The sequence below is a fragment of the Tetranychus urticae genome, chromosome 1 (assembly GCF_039701765.1).
Source record: "Tetranychus urticae isolate SD_2017Ah chromosome 1, NJAU_TeUrti_SD_1.0, whole genome shotgun sequence".
NCBI classification, from domain to species: Eukaryota; Metazoa; Arthropoda; class Arachnida; order Trombidiformes; family Tetranychidae; genus Tetranychus; species Tetranychus urticae.
The window spans coordinates 25050103-25072299 of record NC_142958.1 but is presented as its reverse complement, the minus strand read 5'-3'; the positions used below and the strand labels follow the sequence as shown (position 1 = coordinate 25072299).

General features: G+C 32.0%; 2 protein-coding genes across 6 annotated transcripts in view; one reads left to right on the top strand and one right to left on the bottom strand.

The window, feature by feature from the left end:
* Ptp99A (Protein tyrosine phosphatase 99A) overlaps nucleotides 1-22197 on the bottom strand; it is a 48975-nt gene that overhangs the window by 13401 nt on the left and 13377 nt on the right. For all 4 annotated transcript variants that reach the window (XM_015936339.3, XM_015936340.3, XM_015936342.3 and 1 more), the window contains exon 3: nucleotides 11134-11257. In XM_015936339.3, the coding sequence (XP_015791825.1) occupies nucleotides 11134-11257 (124 nt within the window). The remainder of the gene's footprint in view (nucleotides 1-11133; nucleotides 11258-22197) is intronic.
* On the top strand, nucleotides 548-8822 carry LOC112539538 (uncharacterized). 2 transcript variants are annotated; one of them, XM_089266117.1, is made up of 4 exons: nucleotides 5952-6087; nucleotides 6171-6335; nucleotides 6430-6522; nucleotides 6591-8822. In XM_089266117.1, exons 2-4 carry the CDS (start codon nucleotides 6296-6298, stop codon nucleotides 8579-8581), a joined length of 2124 nt encoding a protein of 707 aa, XP_089122243.1. In that variant the 5' UTR covers nucleotides 5952-6087; nucleotides 6171-6295; the 3' UTR covers nucleotides 8582-8822. The 2 variants fall into 2 exon arrangements, with proteins under 2 accessions (XP_089122242.1, XP_089122243.1); XM_089266116.1 differs by lacking the exons at nucleotides 6430-6522; nucleotides 6591-8822 and adding an exon at nucleotides 548-1304 and having other exon boundaries at nucleotides 2484-6087; nucleotides 6171-6206.

Genomic DNA, 22197 nt, shown 5'->3' with positions numbered 1-22197 from the left:
AATCATCTATTGGTGTTGATCAGTCGACAATCAAGATTTACTTGATAGTTGCCAAAAGATGTATCAAAATGTTTCGTTTGATAATACATTGAGACAACAACTCTATAATAAAGTGTCATCAGAGCCAGGTAGATGGAAAGTTAATGAAATCCAAAATGGATTGTTTTAGTGTGGTTTTCATCGAGCAATAAAAAACAGATCAACATAACAAAATAGTTAATAGCCATGTTAACGGCGAAATCACTAATTAAATTAATTCAACAGACAATTTTGTATTGAAAAAATGAAATAACGTCTAAAATAAAATTAGATTACAAAAAAGATGAACTCTGATGTAAAGATTAGCAGTTGGCTTACTCTTTGCTTTGAAAAAACAGGCGCGTAAAAATCTTTGTTTTTGTTATCACGTTTATATATCCATTACCCATGACTGATAAGAAGCCAACGGTTTTAGTTTTTCAAATCTTCTGCTTTCACCAGTTTATATTGAATTTACCAAACTAAATATTTTGCTAAAGTGTTAATGTTCCTATTAATCACTACATTAAGTCTCACAAGGTTGATTTCATCATAATTGAATTAACAGAAGATGGACGACAAATTTCTGCTAACAAAAGTTAACCCTAACAATATTATTTTGTAGTTTCTGTGTTTGTACTTTTTTTGGTTAAATCTAAGCAAAAAAAGCTAATGTTCCTTTTATCTGTTGATGGTCAAGTTAATTTGTGTCACAAAGTTTGTATCACCTGATTAAACACTGGAATTTGTCCAAACTGTGAAAGTCATCAGGCCTAGTCACGTTCTATTAACGCCATCGAGCTGAATCGACAAGATGTTGAGGTGAACTTCAATCAGGCGATCATTTGGTAGCAAAGAAACCTCTCTGACCAAATACATGTAGTAACAGCCAAGCTTGCTTCATGTACCTGATCTTTATGAATCTCATGTGTGATCTTGAAAATCAATTATTTTGAGATTGAATAAATTCGCAAGGCTGGTTTATAGTTGGTTACATCAGTGTACGGGCTTAACCAACCTCAACTTATCATGGATATTGTATTCTAGCCCTGAAAAGGATATGATAACCTAAAAAGTCGCAACTTAAATCCATCAATTTTTTTTGAAAGTGAGGATGGTCAGAGAAATGAAGATTAATTTATGTAAATGGACGGATTGACAAAGGATAAGACATTGGAAATTCGAAGCGTAAAGCAAAATAATGGAGAAATTAGAAATTAATTAGAAATCGGTTAATTGAATTGAGAAAACATTGTGACAACCAGTTTCCCCATTTAGCATCCAAGGTAACTTTTCGCCCGTGAAAGGTAAACCAGGCCAACAATCATTAACAGTTAAACTGACGAAAAAGCGAATTTAAGGCTGATCCTGTTTATGGGATGAGATGTTGCTACTATAGCAATCATCACGATAACATTAATTGAATTGAGGATTCTTGGATGATTTAGATTTCTTTTGTGCCTTCAGCTGATAAACCCAAATATTAAGGAAAAGTGTTTTATCATCACCACTAACAGTAGCAATGAAAAAAAACTGCTAAAACAAGGAGATTGAAAAAAATGTTCTTGTCTGCTCATTTCATTGTTAACGTTATTTTTGTATTTTTAAGAATGTAATTGATGGGTAAATTGGCGTATTTTTATTGCCATCTATCATTGAACAACCCAAATACTTTCTATAAGACTGAACGCGACGGAACAGGACTCATAAGCTCGTCAACTGAGGAAATTATGATTACTATTGAAATGATGATTTTTGATATTTATATAAAATGGATGAAGCTCGAATAGCCTCAGTTTTATATATTATGTTGAAATAATAGCTTAATTTTTTGCCTCTTCTCAACGATTCACTGATTATTGTGCTTACTGTTTTCTTAATCAACATCATAAACTCTCACTTGTAATGCATTCTTTTATTTGATAATCATCAAATAAAAAGCACTCCAATCATAACTTACCTTCTCCTCTAACTTAAATTCATCTTTTTATCCTTATTCTGATAGCTTTTATTGTTATTTCATTTCAAAAACGATATTTCGTTAATGAGATTAAATATAATAATCACTATAATCATCATAATCATAAATTTTGTGTGTTTTATGAAATTCATATTGAGTTCAAATTTAAGATTCCTTTCACTATTTAAAAGTAAGAAAAGTAAAATGATGAAAATTAGTTATCCTTATAATCCATGGTCAAGTTGAATGATCTTTTTTGAAATACATACTGAATGGGAAATAAGAGTGAATCTAACAATTGAAACTGAGCTATTTTATAAATAACAAAAGTTTATTTGGCCATTCAAAGGTTGATAAGATCTCTTAATGAATGATCAACTTAATTGTATCCCCATTTGACCCAATCAAGCTCCTAATCGCCGTTAAAATTGTCCTTTATTTGCTTCCACCTTTGCTTTGTTTCTTTTACTAAAACCCATCTTTCTTTATCTTTTTTTATCAACAGAAATCTCAATGTTACCTGATTTCAATTATTCTTCTATTTACTCTCTCTGGTGGATTAACTAGTTCATTGATCATCAACGGAAATCAAATCATCTCAAAAGAATCTTCATCACCTGGCAATGTGATTACAGCTTTACACACCGAGATTACATTAAATTCAGGCGCACTAGCTAATCGAATCAATCGTGGTCCTCATTCTAGTGAACTTTACCTCAATCATTTTCCTCATCGACCTCATAATACACCCTCTACATCACAAATAACAAGCAAATCACTGGACTCTTCAAATGTAGCCATCAACCAGAGTGAAGTCAATCATTTGCTGGTTAATTTAACTCAGAACTCGAAACCATTGTTGGTAGACAAAAGGTTTGCAGAAACAGTAATTAACACGACAAATATTTCTCCAGATAATGAAAAAGTTACTGTTGTAACCTCAACAGCCTCTTCAATTACTACACCTTCACCTTTGACTCATAAGAAAGGTCTTTTACCTACAAGCTCAAGCAGCACTAGCAATAACAAAAGTATATTTCCAATTATAGCCGGAAATATAATCGATAAATCTGATTCAATATCATCACGTCAGGTATCACCGCTCATCTATTTATCGCGTGATCCTACATCTCCAGACAAATATGAGGCAAGAGGGGATACACTAAATACTGATGAATCAAACTCTGAATCAGGTATGTTCAATGGAACAACCAGAGGTTCTAATAATCTGGAGAATGATTCACCTCCTCGAAGAGGTCAACTCAGAGAAATTGATTCTAATGGTGGCTCTAGTAGTGAAGCTAATCCACCAATCAACTATTCAGACACTTACAACAGAAATCGTTATCACAACATGCAACCTCCAGCGGGAAACTCTTATGGAATGTCATCTCCTAATGTTAACTCATATTATAAATACGGTCCATCGTCTAAACCTCCAAGCCATTCCATGAGCTATTCAGCCATGTTATCATCTCCATTTTCACCTTCTCCTTTATCATCTAACATGCATTCTGGATCATCGTACCCTGGTAACCCATACTCAAGTCCCATTGGTTACAGTTCTCAATCGCACGGATTTTCAAGTCCAAAAAGTCCACCTGTCCCTTACCCATTAAGACCAATAAACTCAAGTGAAATCGATGCTATGGTGGCTCAACTTCGTACTCAATTGAGACCAAAAGGTTACACAGTAACAAACCAATTCGCTAACGCTGGCTTGGGTCATAATAGGTATCAACCATTAACACATGATTATTATGCATCTTCATCATCACGAGGTTCATTAAGATCAACCTATCCACTTGGACCTTCATCATCTCTACATAACTCTAATGAAGGATGGCCATCAATTTCATCACCATCGGTTTCTTCTGCTTCTTCTTCTCCATCTTCCTCAGCATCTCAATCAGCATCTACAAATTCAGGTTCTTCGCCATCATCGCCATCATTTGGACAGTCTCCATCACCTTTATCATCGTCTCAATCATCTGAATCAGGATCATCAGAATCGGGCGATGAAGAAAGTGCAAATGGTTCAAGTGGAGGTGGAAACAGTGGCCAAGAAGATTCAGATCAACCCTATCATACTAACAATTATCAAACAACATCGAACCAAGAGAACACCAATGATGATAATGAATCGCCATCATTCCCACAATCAAATAGTCAAGCTGCAACTGGTCCAACACCAACTGAATTATCAAGTCCACAATTTACTGGCAATAATTTTGCAAGTAATATGTTAAATTATGGTAAATTAACTGGCGAATCAGGAGGTGGAATGGGATTAGGAGCCGATTTTACAGTTACAAGTGGTCCTGATCCGACATCTGTAGGTTTTCCTGGTGGATCCGAAGCAATGATGGCAGGCTTAGGCCCAGATAGTTTCGCACACCATTTAGGTTCTTTTCCTCTTGACTCTGTCCAATCACTAGATCCAATGATGGGTCCAACAGGATTCAAATCACCGCATGAATATATCCACAACTATTATGATACAGAGCCAAAAGAAAAATTCAGATACGTTGGTCGACCAGGAGCTCAAGAGTATTATAACAATGAATATCAACAATCAAGTCGACCTTCACCATATGCCCCACAAAATTCAATGAAGGAATTCATGAGAGTTGTTGATTCAGTTAAACATGTTGTATACAAAATGAAACCATTAAAAACCGTGGCATCAAAAATGTACCGTGATTTTACCGACAAAATGAAAAAAAGAATCAAAAGTTTCCGAGGTCCCCCAGGTTCAGTAAGCTCGATTCAATCACCTCACCATCCAAATTCTCACGCTAATCATCATCAACAACACCCTCAACATCATCATCACCAACACTCAGTACCTTTACCAAACCCAGGCCTTGGTCCAAGTCATTTGGGACCAGGAGGACCTTTCGGAGGGATGCAAGGAATCGGTGTTTCAGGAGGAGGACCTTTCTTTCAACAAGGCATGGGAGGAATGGGAGGAATGGGAGGATTTAATCCCATGGCATTAACAGCCATGAGCGAAATGGCCGGTATGAAGTTACCAGCTCCACCGGGAATCGGTGGATCCAATGGCTTGGGAGGATTAACAGGAGGAGGAAGACTCAAGGGTGGCTTAGCTGATATGCTGGGAGGAAATTTAGGTGGTAATAGTAATGGAGACATTTCATCTCTAATAAACCAATATCTGGGAATGAAAGATGGAGAATCCAATAATAACAACAACAACAACAATAATATGGAAGATAATTTAATGGATGAACTAAATCAAGCTCTTATTTCACAATTAGTTGGAGGTTTAAAGTTACGCCGAGAAGATGGTAAAAATAGTCAAGAACCATCTAAATCAAATAGAGGGCGAGAAGGAGATCTATTTGATGAAGACACTGATACTGATATCGATGATGAAGATGTCAAAGAGATCCATAAATTTTCAGCTGATAGAAGAAGCGACAAAGATCAATCCCAAAAATTATTTAATGATACAGGTAAAAGTAAAGTGAACTAAATGAAATTTTGATAATTCACACCTAATATATTTTTGTAAGCTGTTTTTTTACTGTAAATACTCACTCTTAAAAAAACGCACACCAAATTACGATATTATCGTTTACAATTCATTCACCCCTTGGATGTTTCACTTTTATATTGCTATTTTGTTACTTTGCTTTTCAATTCTCTTCTTGTATACCAAATGTCTTCATCTTCATTTTTACTCTCATCTTCATCCTAAACTTTTTTCCATGTTATTTACCCTTTATGTATTTTTTCCTAACCTTCATCATTTATTTGTTCTCACCTTTTCCTTTTATCTGGATTCATTTTAATGTTCTCTGTTTATTGTAAATGTATAACTGTATAACCATTGTTTACTGTTTGGCTTATTGTGTGTTTTGTATCAGAAAACTGAAGATGACAAGAAGCAAAATTTCAGTTTTCTGTGAAAATTCTGTACAATTCTGTACAATTCTGTTTTTTATTGTATAACTTTATGGAAATTCCAAGTGTCATTTGGTTCCAGTTTAATATTTCCAAAGTTTGTGAAGTCAATCATCATTATGGTCTATTTTGATAGTATTACCGTTGCCGTCATTGTCCGCAAAATCATACCTAAAAATGTAATGCTTTTTGTCGTCGATTTATACTAATCATGTTTTGATCTGAATCGCAAATTCTAATACAAATTATCTTTACTCTCTAGGAGCTTCTAATAATTCACAAATTGTAAGTTCAGTTGGTTTAACCAGCATTGAACAGTTGATTAACTCAACTGATTCTGATTTCCATAATACTCATGTAAAAAATGAATTGACTGATGGACTAACTATGGACTCAAACAAAGCTCCAGTTAGATTGATCATCAATGGTAAGCACTGGAAGAAACAAAATTATCATGACTTAAATGTTTAGTACAATTAATTGTTTGAATTAATCATTTTCCCTCATTCTAATCATTTCAGACTCACTTTCATCATATACTAAACCAACAAACCAAAGCGAATCAAGCAAATTTGGATCAAGAATCAAAGAATTGGATTTCGATAAAACTAATGGTAATTATAAAATCAAATTTACTTCACTGTTACAATGCAACTAATATTTAGATTAACTCTTTCTTCAGGAGCTTCAATAAACTCAACGTCCATTGATCTGAGTTCTTCAGCTGATAAACTGATAGCTTTGGTAAATTCAACTAAACAGGGTAATAAAGATATCAAACGAACAAAGAGATCATCGCAATTATTCATTCAACACGGAAATTCTGATGGTAGATCAACTTTAATAACTGATGACAAGCTATCAACAATTGTTTCACAAAGCCAAATTGTTTCTTTAATGCCTAATGGTAAAGGTAATACTGATAAAGATGTACCCAGTTTGTCCCAACCCTTTGGCCAACAATTAACTGATACTCAACGAGCCATGATGGCTCAACTACTAACCTCATCCATTGACAATGATGATTCAAGAGGGACACCAATCAAATATTTGGACACAAATGATTTAGCTATGTTTGACCATTTTTCAACAAATCAACTGCAACATTTAAACTTATCTGATTCAATGATGGGAATAAGTGATCCTTCTGAGTTATCATTAAAACCTATCTTGGTGTATAACAATGATCAAAACCAGCTGATGGATTTAATGAATGAAGAGATGTCCAAAGTTTCACCCTACGAGTCACAATTTCCAACACTAATCGATTATATGACACCCGATGGAGAAATTAAATCGGATGAGATTCTTAAAACAAAACTGTTGGATTTATCAAGTCCATTCTCCTTTTCATCTGGCAACTCTTTGAAATCATCACATTTTTCTGAATTATCATCATCTCTAACAACCACTCCCAAACCTGATATCTATCTCAAAATAATTGAAATATCACCTGATGAACCATTAATTCTTGATTCTCCTGTTAAATCCTCTCTGAAATCAACAATGCAAGGATCTTCAAAGGAACAGTCGAAAGTAACAACAATTAACAAGATTAATGAAAGAGTTCATTTTCCACCGACAAAAACAACAGCTAAAGGTGACATTAAAAATGTTTGGAAACGTTTTCCTACTCCAATTATTTGGCCAATCGGGTCAAAGGGTAACAATGCAAAACCTAAATCATCAACAAATCTTCAAACAAAAAACAATTCTCTAAATTTTGGATTCAAACTTCCAAAAACACCTTTACCTTTACCAACATTGAGTCCAAGTTTGATTGAAACAATTAAAAAAGCTCGACTCTTTTTCCATCACCCAACAAAATCTCCCAGTTTTGGGTCAAGATCTCCATCATCGCAACCCTCATCTTCACTTTCATCACAACCAAAATCACCAAATTCACCATCATATTCATCATCATCTTCACAATCTCCATCAAAGCCACTTTCATCTTTACCATCTTACGGCACTTCGCAAACATCGAATCCATCAAATCAACCTTTACCATTCTCTCGTCCTCCGATCATATTTATCCTGCTCAAGCCCAAACAAAATCCAGCCTTAAAAACATCACCGACTCATCAACATAAACTCTATGACATGATTAGAAAGTCAAATCAAAAGCAATCACCATCATTTCTTGATTTATCAAACACTCACCAAGTTAATCTAAGACCAAGCAACTCTTTCAATCAGATCAATAAAGGTTCATCATCCAGTGATGATTCAATTTCACGATTATTGTCTCCAATAAATCGTAAAAGTACTGAAATAGAGTCATCACTAAGTTTTTCAACTTTACCTCGTTCATCTCAATTGTCCTATCCAGCAATTAAACAATCAACTCTGTCGTTAAACAATTTTGATCTTTCCAGAGCTGGTAAAATGATTGGTAATTCTGCTCGGATTGAATCAATTGAACCATCTTTCAGTCCATCCACGACATCATCTACAACAGTACCTTACAATAAATTGCAACCAACACCTGAAACACCCAAAAAGGCATCTAAATTTTTGACCGATTCACTTTGGATTCCAACACCGAGAAAGACTGATGATAAACCATCCAACCTTAAATACAGTCAACCCTTGGAATCAGGAAGCACAAGTGATTTTAATAACCTCAAAGATTATCACAATAATAAAAAAGAATGGATACCAAAAAGTTGATTTGTTGAACTGTTAAACAAAATTTCTGTGCCACCAGACATAGTTTCAATCATTTAACTCTTTCTTCCCTTCCTCTTCATTTCATTCACGGATATCTTTGAAACAAACTTCATACGCCATTTGAATCATCCACCAATCATGAAAACAATGAAATTTTGTGAATACTGCTGTTCATTTAATACTATTTTTTATCATATGGAGATTATTATAAATTAAAAAAAGGTTTCTTTTTCTTGTTTAATATGTTTGATATTTTTTTCATTCACAATTGAAAATTAAACCCTAAACATAGACAATGTTTTAACATTGTTACATCAAGCTTTATTAACTGCTAATAATTTCACCTGAAAATAAAATGAGTTTAGGGACAGAACTGCTTCACTTAATATTGATTAACTGTTATTAACTGCTATAACAACAGCTAAAAAGCTAATAGAGTTTCACTGTTAAAGGTAACTATTAACTTTCTCCTAACAATTGTGAATATTTTGAGTAATGAATAAATAATATGAAACAATGATTGTAAATAACAATCATGCAAGTAGCAATTGGAACCGAAAAATCTGTCAAAACACAGAAGGACTAGAAAATAATTAAAGTTTCTAACTGATCTTTATAATCTAGAAATAATCTAATGGGATAATTCATGAAATTTAAGTGTTATTATCATTTTGTAGACCAAATATTACCATTGAAGAAATAGGTTTACATGGTGGTTGAAACAATTCATTTTTAATGAGCAAAGATAGCATTTTACTTGAAAACTAAAGGATTTTTCATTGTTGTTTGATGATGGGAGATGAAATGATGAATAATGATAATAATAACCTTAGGAGAAAAAACATCATCATGTTGGAGGTTAGAAGATGAGGAAAGGAGAAAAGGTGAAGGTTAAGATGATGAGGAAGTCTAAGCAAAAAAATAGCATAAGAAACCAGAAAAAAAACATGAGAACCAGAAAATGGTCCTGGTTGACCTAGATTTTTTGAATTATATACTTCTTTGGGTTGTTTTCCCATCTTTCAACTCTCATCCTTTTATCGCCATCTGTTCGATCGATCGACCTTTCTTTTCAAATCTCTTTCTCTTCCTTGTCTATTTTGCTTTGAGAAAATCAATGTTGCTGACGACACTCTCTTTCCCTTTCCTTTGGGAGTTAAAAGGATGATCGAGAGATGCATGTTTCTCTTCCTTCTCCTCCTCCTCATCATTATCATCTGTTAAAAAATTGATCGACCATTATTTCACTTCCAATGAGTCCATATGAGGTTATTTGAACATAATTTTGCTTTCACTTGTAGGGTCTATGAAACATTTTTAAACACTCTTTGTTGTTATCAAATAGATTGTAAACATCACTTCGGTATCAAAATTGTATTTACACTGACAATGTGAGTTGATTGATTTTTTTCTGGTGTCAGGTTAAAATTACATTTCAAGAGGCACTTTTTTTATGATTTGATACTTCAATTAACATATCACTTTTGTTTGAATTGTCTTCCCATTTTTATTCACAAATCCATTTTGATTATTACTTTTGAACACAATGATAACCAGAAGTAAATGAGTTTGCAGCTTTGGTTAATGAAGGAGTTGTTCAATTGGAAGTACACTTGAAAACTGTCTTTTGCAATTGATTGTTTCAAATTAATCTATTCTTTGTTGCATTAGAGTTGTCAGAAGATATGAAAACATTAGCTCAATTGATTGATTACCAGGGTTAACATTAATATCTAATGAAAATCTATTCACGATTTGATGAAAATCTTAAGATCTTTAGAGATAGAGTTGAGACTGCATTATTAATAAATTTACAGTTATCTGGTTAATATTATTTCATAGTAATAAATGAAGTCATTACTATTGTTGGGTTAACAGTTGGAAATTGTTTACACGAAATTACTTTGAAAAAAATTATTCCTTTAGTAGCATGGATATTGATTTATAGAATTGAAGTTGCATGATAGGAAATCGTTGAAATTCATCGACATTATTTATAGATGATAAGTATGATATGATAATTTCAACACTGAAAGAGTGAAGTAACACAAAATATCTCGAAACTATCATTTTTATTGGAGAAAAATATTGATTTAAATCCAATTTACTTTCACTTTTTGAAGGAACCAATGACAGTGACAACCGATCATGTAACATGATAACGATATTTTAAAATAAATCGGTTAAAATTCAAATAAAGTCAACAGAGAGCCAAGCTCTTGTCAAATATTCATCTAAATATAACTCTAATAGCCAAACCATTAAAAATAAATTATAAATAGATCCATGCAACGACAATAGAGTAAAAACTATTAATAAAAGACTAAAAAAACTGTCAATCAATTGAATAATTAAAGCACAATTAACAGGTGAAACTAAACAAACCGCAACGGGTGCTTTTGCTTACCTTCACCACCAATAGAGAGCGCTATTGAAGCAAGATTTTCTTGCCGCTCGTTTTCAAGCGGTTTTTTTAAACATTTAAACTTGAGAAATGCAAAGTTGATTGAATTATTATTGTAATTGGAATATTTGAAAGATGAAAAACTTACCTAACATGGACAATATAATACAAAATGGGACTATTATGGTTATTTAAACTTGGTGGCCATGAGACGTTGATGGATCTGGAAGTGAATCCCATGACAATTGGTTGACCAGGCATATCAGGTACATCTAAGGTTAAAGAGCAATGGGATGAGTTCAATGACAATTAAATGATTCAATGGAAACAATGAAATCATTAAGATTAGGATTGAAGGCAATATGTGTAAAAGTTACATCTGTATTGAAGCGAAGCTGAAAAAGGCTTTAAATGATTGCAACAAAAGATAGGAAGAGAAACATTTTCTGTCAAATTTTACCAATCATTAGAAGAGGCAAAAAAAATCAATCTTTTCATTCAGAATTTCCACATTTTTATATCATATACCTGGTTAAGTGTGATCAAAGCTCAATGTTATTAACGGTTCAACAATTGACTCGGTTGAAGCTGAAACACATAAAAAATCATTGGCTTTTTTGAGACAGCAAAATGTCAATAAATTTTGAAATAATCAAAAGATTCACGTCATTTCTCATGTTCATGATTGAAACCATAAATAGACGGAAGTTTTAAAAAGAGTTGAATAAAAAGTGCTATCATTTGTATGATAAATGAACAGTAAAATGATGAGACACAATGAGGCAAATGTAAAGCTTTTGAACAACAAAATTGTTCACTGAATACAATTGGAGAAATGAATTGAAAAATGAAATTTGTTCAACATTGAAAGACAGTTAACAGTAATAACGGTCAAGATCAACCTTGACCCTAATTGAGTTTATACATTTTTGCACAATTTCATCCTCCTACCTGAGAGTTCATTGAACAACCGTTAAGAACAATTGATTAAAATCAATTTAGCCCAGTATGGACAAAAAGATATTCAATTGAGACTGAACATTGATTGGTAATATGAATGTGAACGACTATTGAAGTGAACTTCAATTAGTTTTATTTTAATCATTGACACCAGTTTGGATTGTTTCCCCTTCAATTTTGTTTCAATTTAAAATAATAACCAATCAACTGATCAAACTTGAAAATGGTCAGACATACGGATAAGGATGATTGGTTCAATTTTTCTGGTTAATCAAGCTTAACCAGAATGATACCGATTTTGGTGAAAACAATCAATGATCAAATCAGTTAAACTGTTATTTTTCATCTTCCTATTTAAGATGAAAATTGATAATTTTCACATTGTCTAAAGGGTTAACCTATTGTGATTTTTTATTGAGCCTGTGAACCTAATCATTGAGGTAACAATTTGTGAAACAAAAAAAGGTTAACTTTGATCATTGTTCATTTTTGGTGTTTTATTCAAGTCTACAATTTATTGTACAACAATCAATATTTTTCATGTTGCTCGGGTCAACGTTTAAGATTCACAAATATGGTTTAATCTGGAAACAGTTAGGAAAATACAATAATCAATTTTGATGGTTATATGATTAGTGAAACTTGATTATACGGTTAAGTAACAATCAGCTTGCTTTTACTTCATTTATACATGGACAAGAAGGATGAGGAAGAAGAAGAAACAATAATGAAACAATTGAAGATGAATCAAATTAATAGATAATTGATTTGTGCTCATCACATTAAGATGATGGACTGATTGCTTTACTGTCAATTGTTTAGTGATTTTCATCAAAAATCAACTGAAAGGCGCAAAGTGAATGTTTTTAAATGTTGAAGGTTTATAAGATGAAATCAATTTGTATCATTTGTCAATTGTTTCAAGTCTCATTAAAAGATGAAGAAATGATTTCATGTCAGTTTTGAACCTCTGAATAGTGACAAACAACCGGAATTGGGTTATTTGAAAGCAAAACCAACACCAATCATGAGACGGAAGAGGGACGATTAAGACGACCTAAGATGGTAAAAGTGAAAGGAAACTGACTTGTGAACGCTCTGGTGAAATCTGTCTAATAGGTTCGACTAATAATTATAGTAAATAATTAAACGTCTTACCAGTGTCGTTGAAAAGGAATCACAATTGCGTGTAATTTTTAATCATCAGCATTTCCTTTTTGTCACAATCTATTTTCAAAGGTACAATATTAATATTTCACAGAAGCTGACGATGATGATGATTAAAGTGAGATTGAGGTAAACAATGTAAAAGGAGAAAGGTAATGTCATTGTGAATTGGACATTTCAATGGTTAAACAATTTCAAGGTAAGTTAATTACTATTATGTATTGCAAGTGTTACCTTTAAGATTTGCTTTGAAATCTCTTTGTCAGTTTAATGTATCATTCAATTGTTAAAACAGTGGTTCCAATCATCAAATGTAAACAATCAAATTTTGAAAGATAAAAGGTTAAGAAAGCAAAATGTAATTCAAACAACAATCAGATTCCCTTGGAAATTGGTTAAACAATTACCCTGCAAGGTGAATCAACACCCGATGGTGAAGGTGACCATTTCTTATTGTCATCATCTAAGGTTAACTTTATTGTCCTGAAAAGGCGTTGGTATTTTCAGGTTAAATAATGAATTGAAACGTGATTAAGTTATGGTCAAAAGACATGATGAATGGATCAAGATGAAGATGCAAGTAAATTACATTTCAAATGAGTTTTAAACACAGAGAGAGTTTCAATCATCTTTCCATTCAATTAACCATTCAATCATTGTTGCATTGAATTAATCAAAATTTTCAAAATTCTTAATCAATTGAATGGTAAGTTGTCAGTCAATTTCAGGTCACAATTAATTTGGCTAAAAATGAAGACAAAAATTGGTTTAAACTTTTGATAAGCAGAAAGGCGTATTTAATTGAGTCTATTATTGAACTAAAAATGAAGCTTATAAAGTTGATGATACTTTGGCCATTGATAGGATTCAGCTACTGTTGGGAGTTTTGCCAAAGGAGTGGTCAGTTGAGGGACAAGTGGGCTTAACATGGCAGTTTAGCCTAAATTTGAGACTCACAAATTGAGCATAAAATTAGCTGTAGCTTTCACTGAATCACAGAATGAAATTGGAAGCGTAAAGTGGGAAAAAAACGTTTTTTTGTTCATGTTTTTTTTCATGTTTTTCAATATTTTCATTGATTCGAGAAGAATGTGCAAGTTAATTGATTTGAAGGTGGCCCAATATACAATGGAAAGGTAATTGATCATCAAAGATCGCGATTTTGATCAACTTTCAACCTTGTCTTTAACTCTCATCTTTGATGGTTTAGATTACAATTAGTTAATTGTTTTCTTCTGTGTTTAGTGCTACTTTAAAATGGATAATCTAACGACCTTTTACCTTAATGGCAATCAAGACCTCCAAGTTTCGCCCTTGAGCTTAATTAACCTCTGGTCTAGTTTATCAATTTTTAACCATCCATTGTGTAAATCAACTTCTGTGGTTACGCATTCAACTTTTACACCAGTTTTTTCATTCAATCTCTTCTTTTTTTCTTGATTTAATCTTGAAACTTGATTAACTTTTAGCTAAATAATTAGTCGGATAAAAGGTAAAAGGGAAAGATGAATGATTAAAGCAAGATGATCATGATAATGATTAGTCTTTTGAATCTCTTTTCTTCATTCTCTTGTTCAATGAAAAGCAAATCAAAGTGATAATCGAATTGATTTTAAGTTCATGAAAATGCTGTTAAAGGACAATTTGTAGAGATAAATGTCCGATTAATAAACTCACGCTATTAAATGATCGCCTATTGTTGAGATAATTGTTGAATTTAAATTGCAACTAGATTTGACTGAAAGGTAATAAAGGTTCATTTTAATGTTTTTGTTACCATTCAATTGGCCTTTTCAACAATTTTATTATTTCATTGGAAAATAAATTAAATAAAAAGTTCTGATAATCATCGTGAAGATGAACAAGATGAAAGGGCAAAATGCTGTTAACTGAATAACTTCTATCATCTGAATGATACTGATCAGCAAATCATGATGATTGTTGTAAAAAGAATAAACATTTTCAGATTCAAGTTTTGTTATCTCTTTTAAGCCAATTAGAAAGAGAAATGAAGATTCAGGTGATCATGATGGGGATGAAGTTTCAGGAAGGAAGAGTGAACTCTATCTGAATCTATTGCTGTCTTTGGCTGCTTTTTGTTTTGGTGTTTTTCAATGGTTTGTTTTGCTAATCAGAAAGGGAAACACAAGAAAATGGAATCACGGAATTCATCGATTCAAGCGATTAAGGGTTAATTTAGATTCATCCATTACTCTAATCATAATTGCTTTTGTATTATCAACCATGAATTGCAGTTGCTTTCATTTCACTATCAACCATTTCAATCTCAATTGCAACTGTTTGTTACAAACTTTTTGTTAAATTGTTTCTTTCTCACTTATTTGCTTCATTTCAACAGATGATCATGAGGATGGTGATGATGATTGGTGCTGTTTATTTTTCAATTATAAGGGAGATGAGAAAATAAATTGTGTTGATTAAAAACAAACATCACGTTGTATTGATGCATTTAAATCAAACATTTAAACATTTTGTATACTTTTCGCCTCGATTAATCATTTGTAATTGCATTTACAGAGTTGATTAAAATAAACAGTTGATTTTAAAAAATCAAATTCAATTGCTGGTCGAATTTTCAATGAAAAATCAAAATCATTTGATATCAAGTTGATTAGTTATTGAATGGTAATTATGTATTGAGATTATCAGTTGATTGACTTTAATTGTAAACAATAAGAGTTTTGATTAAAGCTTTTTAACTTAAAGACATTGATAAAAATGAAGTGAAATTGAATCAAAATTGTTTTTGACTGAAGTATGTTTAGAAATGAAAATTTGCAAAATTTGAAAAAAGACTCAAAATTATTGAAGTTTCAGGAACAATTAGGAATGAAAATGGTGATAATCAAGATCACGGTTTTATTATACAATTTGAATCTTTTGTTCAGTGAAATGAAAATGAAAAGTGAAAGTTAATAAGAAAAGTGAAAATTGGTTGAAACAATACAAACGGCAGTTGGGAATTGAATGTAAAAAATTAGTTCACACTTAATTGTTTTAAATAATGATTAAGCTTCGTTTTTTGTACAAAAGGTTGAAAGATGAAGATGAGGATCAGGATGAAAGGTTGAAGAGGGAAAAGAAAGCAATAATAGACTTTCAAGGATAATAATGGATTGTAAGGTGAAGATAAAATAGAGAAGAGATGATGCTGTTGATGAAGAGGACGATGATAAAGATTAAGATGATCAAGATGATGATAATGGTGAAAAAAAGAGATCAAGATTGGTGGAGACGATTGAAATTTCGTGATTTAAATAGTGTTGGTAACGGTGGATATCAGCAGGGATAAGATATAATTTTAAAGGGAAAAGGTTTGATAATGTTAAGTCGTGATGGTAACTTGGGTTTAGGCCTATGAGCTAATGGTTGTTACCTTACAGCATCAAACTTGATCATCATCACCTTGATGAGGCAGCACCCATCACGATGTTATATCACCCTTGTATCTTTCAGCTTTGGCTCTCTGTGGTCAACTGTTATTCAGTAATAATAGCAACATCATCATTTGATAACAAGTCCGTGTTTTGGTGTTACTTGTAAATGTAAATTAGTAAGTTTCCAGTGAAAACAAATTCAGAGCAACTTGTATTAACTGAAACTAGCAATTTTAATAATAATTGTGAACATCTTTTACCAAGCTTGTTCACCTTATCTTTAGCCATCATTCACTTAAAAAGGTTCAAATTTTGAAGTTTTACTGCTTCTAAATTTACTTCTAACCGTCAAGACAATTAACTGATCAAGTAAATAGCAATAGATTTATTTGATCAATACGTTGAAAAATGATGGCAAAATATAATGATGATGATGATGAAAAAGGATGTTTGTTTGTTTACTCTGTAACAATCAACTGATCATCATGATCCATCTTCATTGTGATTACCTAAAACCTCATCGATTTCACTGACATTTTGCTCAACTATAAATCTTGAGATTGATTTTATTGAGCATGTTGATGATGAACATGATCAACACGAGGATAAACATGATCATGATAATACCGATAGCCCAGAAAAGGAGGGTCAAATGTTAACCAAGTAGTTGGTAATCAAACAAGAATTACTTTTGATTTTGTAATTTTCCTTTAATTTTCTTTTCTTTTTGTTGATTGCTTGTTTCTGTGATCTTAAGCTCGTGTAAAAATGATGTTAGATTGATTATATTGCTCTTGTTTTTTGGTTACAATAGATTGCTGTTGATGTTGTCTAACAATTAGTTGATTGATCACTAACCAAACTATTTACTCAACACTAATTTTTAATTTTTCCCCTCAATTTTGGTCTTTGAAAGGTTAAATCTCTTTTCTGTGTGCAAAAACTTGTAAAACCCCAAAACAAATCATTCAATCAACATTGTAAATCCTCACAACATGGTAATCAATGATGAAATGTTTGCCAAATGATTAAAATGATTGCCGTTCATCTTTGATCATCAAGTCTAAAACAATCAACCACTCCTTTGAGTTTCAATCAACATTTAACCTTTCATGTTAACTGCTCAACCAATGGTTAATCGTAATTAACCGATGAGACAAAAAACAATTAACTTTACCAATTTTTACCATTGGTTTTGATATTTTTTTCAAGTAAAAAAGCAATTTAATTGTTGGTATTATTGTCAATTTGGGTTGAATTGACAATTTGAGAGACAACAAAATGTAATTTGTAAATCACGATCATTCGGATGTTGGATAAATATTTGATTATAACTGTTTGTTAATCTCAATGAGTTTCAATGTTGCTTTGTTGAAAGATTAACATTGATTAAATAATTAAAGTAATGATGATGACAATTGTAATGGTGAAACCACGATCATGCATTTGTACATTATTGTCAATATGGTTTTGGTAATGAGCATTTACCGATTCCCTGAATAGATAGTTAATCATGTTTGAGTGCACTTCATGACCTAACAGAGAGGGCAAATGATGCTTGAAATAGACTCAATGTCCATCATGATCGTCATGATTATGGTGCTGGGTTCAGGGTGGAGGTCAATAAGTTGATTATGCGTTGTTTTGTAAATTGTACATCATCTCTCTGTTGATCACGATTATGTGATTTGAGGTTGAAAAAGCAAAAGTCACAAAAAAACTGTGCAATAGACCTTATTATTTGCCATTTTAAAATGTCACATTCAACAAACATTGAATACCAAAACCCAATTTTAACCTAAATAATAATCATAATGTAACTTTAGGCAGTTTCTTATCAAAATCAACTTAACAATAATTTAACCTTTGATAACCAAAATAACCCGATCAACTGTAACCTTTACTTAGGCTTTCAAGAAGAGTTGAGATTTGTTTTGTTTCTAGAGTTGAATCTTTGGTCTTTAATTGTCTTCATTACCTAAAGTTTGAACTTTTTGGAAGCAGTATTTAGTCAACTTCAAATATCGATGTATTATTACAGTTCAACAGATTTTATCTCTTGTGACAATAATTCAAAATAATCTGATCAGTGTGTCAATAGTTACACTCGGTTTGATCCATTATCAATGTTCATCTCGTTATATCGAAACCTGAAAAGTGTTTCAATCTTAACTGACATCTTACAATACTAGCTTTAATTGTTTGCTGGCGTTAAAATAGACGCTCATAAAACGCATTGACGTTGACCTGAAGAGCTGAAGTTGAAGCTGTTCAACTCGTTGATAGAGTCTGTAAGTTTGTTGATTGATTGGGTTGTGATTAAAATTGTCTGATCGAGTCGCACCCATAAGCCATTAAATAGCTACCATAAAGGTAATGTAAGCCAATGTTGATTGCCTACGGGTTATAGTAATAATATTATTTCATATCATTATTAATATTGGGCTTTGCTTTTCCAGCAATAAGCCAATCAATGGATTCAATTTCATATTATGATTAATAGCTGTCCTGTTCTGATGATAAAGTGTTTTCGTGGTTTTACTGAATATAAAAGATTAATGAAGACAAATAATGAAGCAAAAAAAGATGGTAAAATAACTGCAAAATGAATGTAAAAAAAGTGTCAAAAAAAAAGAAACATCATTATTACTATTATCATGATAGCCATCAACAAACGAGTACAAAGTGGCCTAAATTGCATTTGTCTTTCCGTACAAACACAAACAACAAGTAAACTTACCGTTACTCAAGTTTATCACTAGAATCATAATAATCATCATTAAAACCATCAACATCCCTTGACTTGTTTTTTTTTCAACTTTACACAACTAAATTGGTTTCACAATTTACACGGCAACTAGTGACCTGAAACTGGCCTTTAAGGTTACTATTTATGTTGCTATAATATTTACAACAGTTACAATTGAGATACAAGTTGATTACTGTCCAATGACAGGGTAAATCAATTTCGTCCAATTTCGTTGTTACAATCTTCTTGATTATTGCAAACTTGTTGTTCCTCTTCCCACAGATTTACCTTTAAACCTAATTTATCAACTTGATTAACTGTGACCAACTATTTGCTAATTACAATCAAGAATCAATAAGTTAACCTAAATTGTTAGCCTTTTATGACCAACCATTAAAATCATCTTAAAGGTACATTTACATTACCAGATAATTAGTTAATAGTTGCATGTAGGTTTCAAGATGAACAATGAATTAATGAAACATTAATCACCATTTTTGTTTTCAAAGAGTCAACTGATTCAGTTTATGTTCATTGGTGATAATGTTAATTTGATTGCTGATTTGATTAGTGATTTGATCCAGATGAAGATTGGAAAATTATGCGAAATTATTTTTTCACATTTTTTTCTCGTAAATTGATTGACGTTTGTTTGATTTTGGTTGTTGAAGTTGATTGAAAAAAGCATCAAACGATTGAACAGTTTATTCAGGATTTTTTTCACTAGAAAAACGTTTAAAAAAATGAAGCAAAATTATTTCCATAAATTGAACCATAAAATGATGATTAAGATCACATGGATAATGTTGATCAAGTTGTGCATTATGTTGAGCAAATGTTCATCATTTTGAGGATAAAAAAAAATGAAAAATAAATATATCAAGGCAACAAAAAGGGCAGAAAAATGGTATAAAAAATGATGGCGATGATGAAAATGATGAAGATGACGATGAGAGTGAAACACTGATTTTAATGGAAACTTCAGTTGACTGAAAATTAATTCACCTTCAGGCAACATCATCTTAAACTGCAATCATCTTTATCATCATCACTAGTAATTGGATTTCACATTTTGAAAGATGGTGATGAATCGTCATCATAATCATCATCATATCATCATTATTATTACCACTACAACTTTTGACAACCTAATCTTGAAAATAATTTTTACCCTTAAAATGTTCGAAAATTGCTTCAACATTTAGTGTTCACAGGTAGAAGCAAGAAAAAAACAACATTCAATTCACTTTTACCTGGACAATCTTCACCTTGACCAAAAAGTTCAATATATTTCATTGAGAGAGCAAAAATAATAAATCAATCTGAAAACATGAAAACAGAAGTTGAAGAAAAAGAAGCAAAAAAATGATGAAAATGATCAACATTTTTGTGCGCTAATGTGACCTGGAACAAGAGATATTTTTCAAGGGTTGATGGACACGCCATGGTAATCAAGAAAACACTTTTATAACTGACAGTTTTCAGGACATTATTGTATCTACTGATGTAATACAATTGCAGCCCTTTTTGATACTCTCAGGTAAGCATAGAGTAAATTATAGATTGTTACCTGTAAGTCACTTTTTTTCTCTGTCCTCACTCTCTTACCTTTTACTGGTCTTACCAAAGTTATTACCTTAAGGCAGCACACAAAAAGAGACACACAAACACCTGTTGACACTGTTGTCTGTGACTCTCTCTCTCTCTCTCTAGTGTGTGTTACGGTCTATGATTAGCTAAATCATTTCCTCCTCTTACTCTACTCATCATCATCAATCTACCTTTTACTACCTTTCATCTTCCTTCCTTTGGCTCACTCACCTTCGTCTTCTTGCTCGCTAAGATGGTTACCTTAAGAAAAGGTAACCAAACAAAAAACCATTTTACCATTGATTTCCTAACGACTTATTCCCATATTTTTTGCTCCATTCCATTGGCCCATCTCTACACTTACATACATTACCTTTGATAACGTTTCGCATCAAAGATTTGGTCGCCACAAATATCATTTTTTAAGAAGTTTATGTTTCACTCTATTCTTGTATAATATCAACTTCCTTTCAGAAGGTTCATCTTATTTTTGGTTCCATTGATTTGCATTCTCATACCTTTTGCTTCATAGGAATGAGTCGACCTCATTTTTTGCTTCAACTATCACTACAAATAGATTTACAATCTTCTTCAGGTAACCGGAAACTAACCTGTATTCAAGATGTAAAAGTGAAATGAGCCACCTTGAAATGGTTTACAATTTATGAGAAATTAAATTCTGTTCTAAAACTTTGGTTCAAGCTAAAGTCAACAAGCGTGTTTTAATTGTTTCACTAAAATCAAAGGGATGATCAAAGTGTAAACACATTTACAAAATCAAATTGTTAACAATTGTGAACAATTGTTGAACCAATTAATGCAACAATTGTACCATTTTGTTTACACTTTCAATTGTAACAAGTTTATGCCATTAATCATGTTGATTCAGTTTTGAGTCAATTTTTTCACTCAACATTTCAAATTCATCAATCAACAGGCAGCAACTCTAATTAATTAACTGGCTAAATGATGAATAATGATTGAATAATTAAGTGTTAGAGATTGATGGTTAACAGACTCGTTTCAATCATCGAGATGAGTTCAATTTTTGATAACAATTTTTGATCAAAAGTAAAGGTAACAAGTTGATCGCCAGCAAAACCATAACACTTTTCAAATTAAATTACAGACTATTTGGTTGATTGGTTCATATGATCAACAAAGGTTAAATTTTTCATTGCAATTGTTTGAAGCAAAAATATTTCAATGAAAGGTTAATAATGAAAGATGATAATTAATACAAAATGTATTCAAGTGTTTCATTTGCAACAATTGCTTTCAATGGTTTATTGAATAGACAGTTAATTGTTGATATAATGAACAATAATTAAGCTTGTGATACAAGATA

Excerpts from the sequence above, each read along its gene's own strand:
- LOC112539538 (XM_089266116.1), top strand. The coding sequence starts at position 3,174 with ATGTTCAATGGAACAACCAGAGGTTCTAATAATCTGGAGAATGATTCA.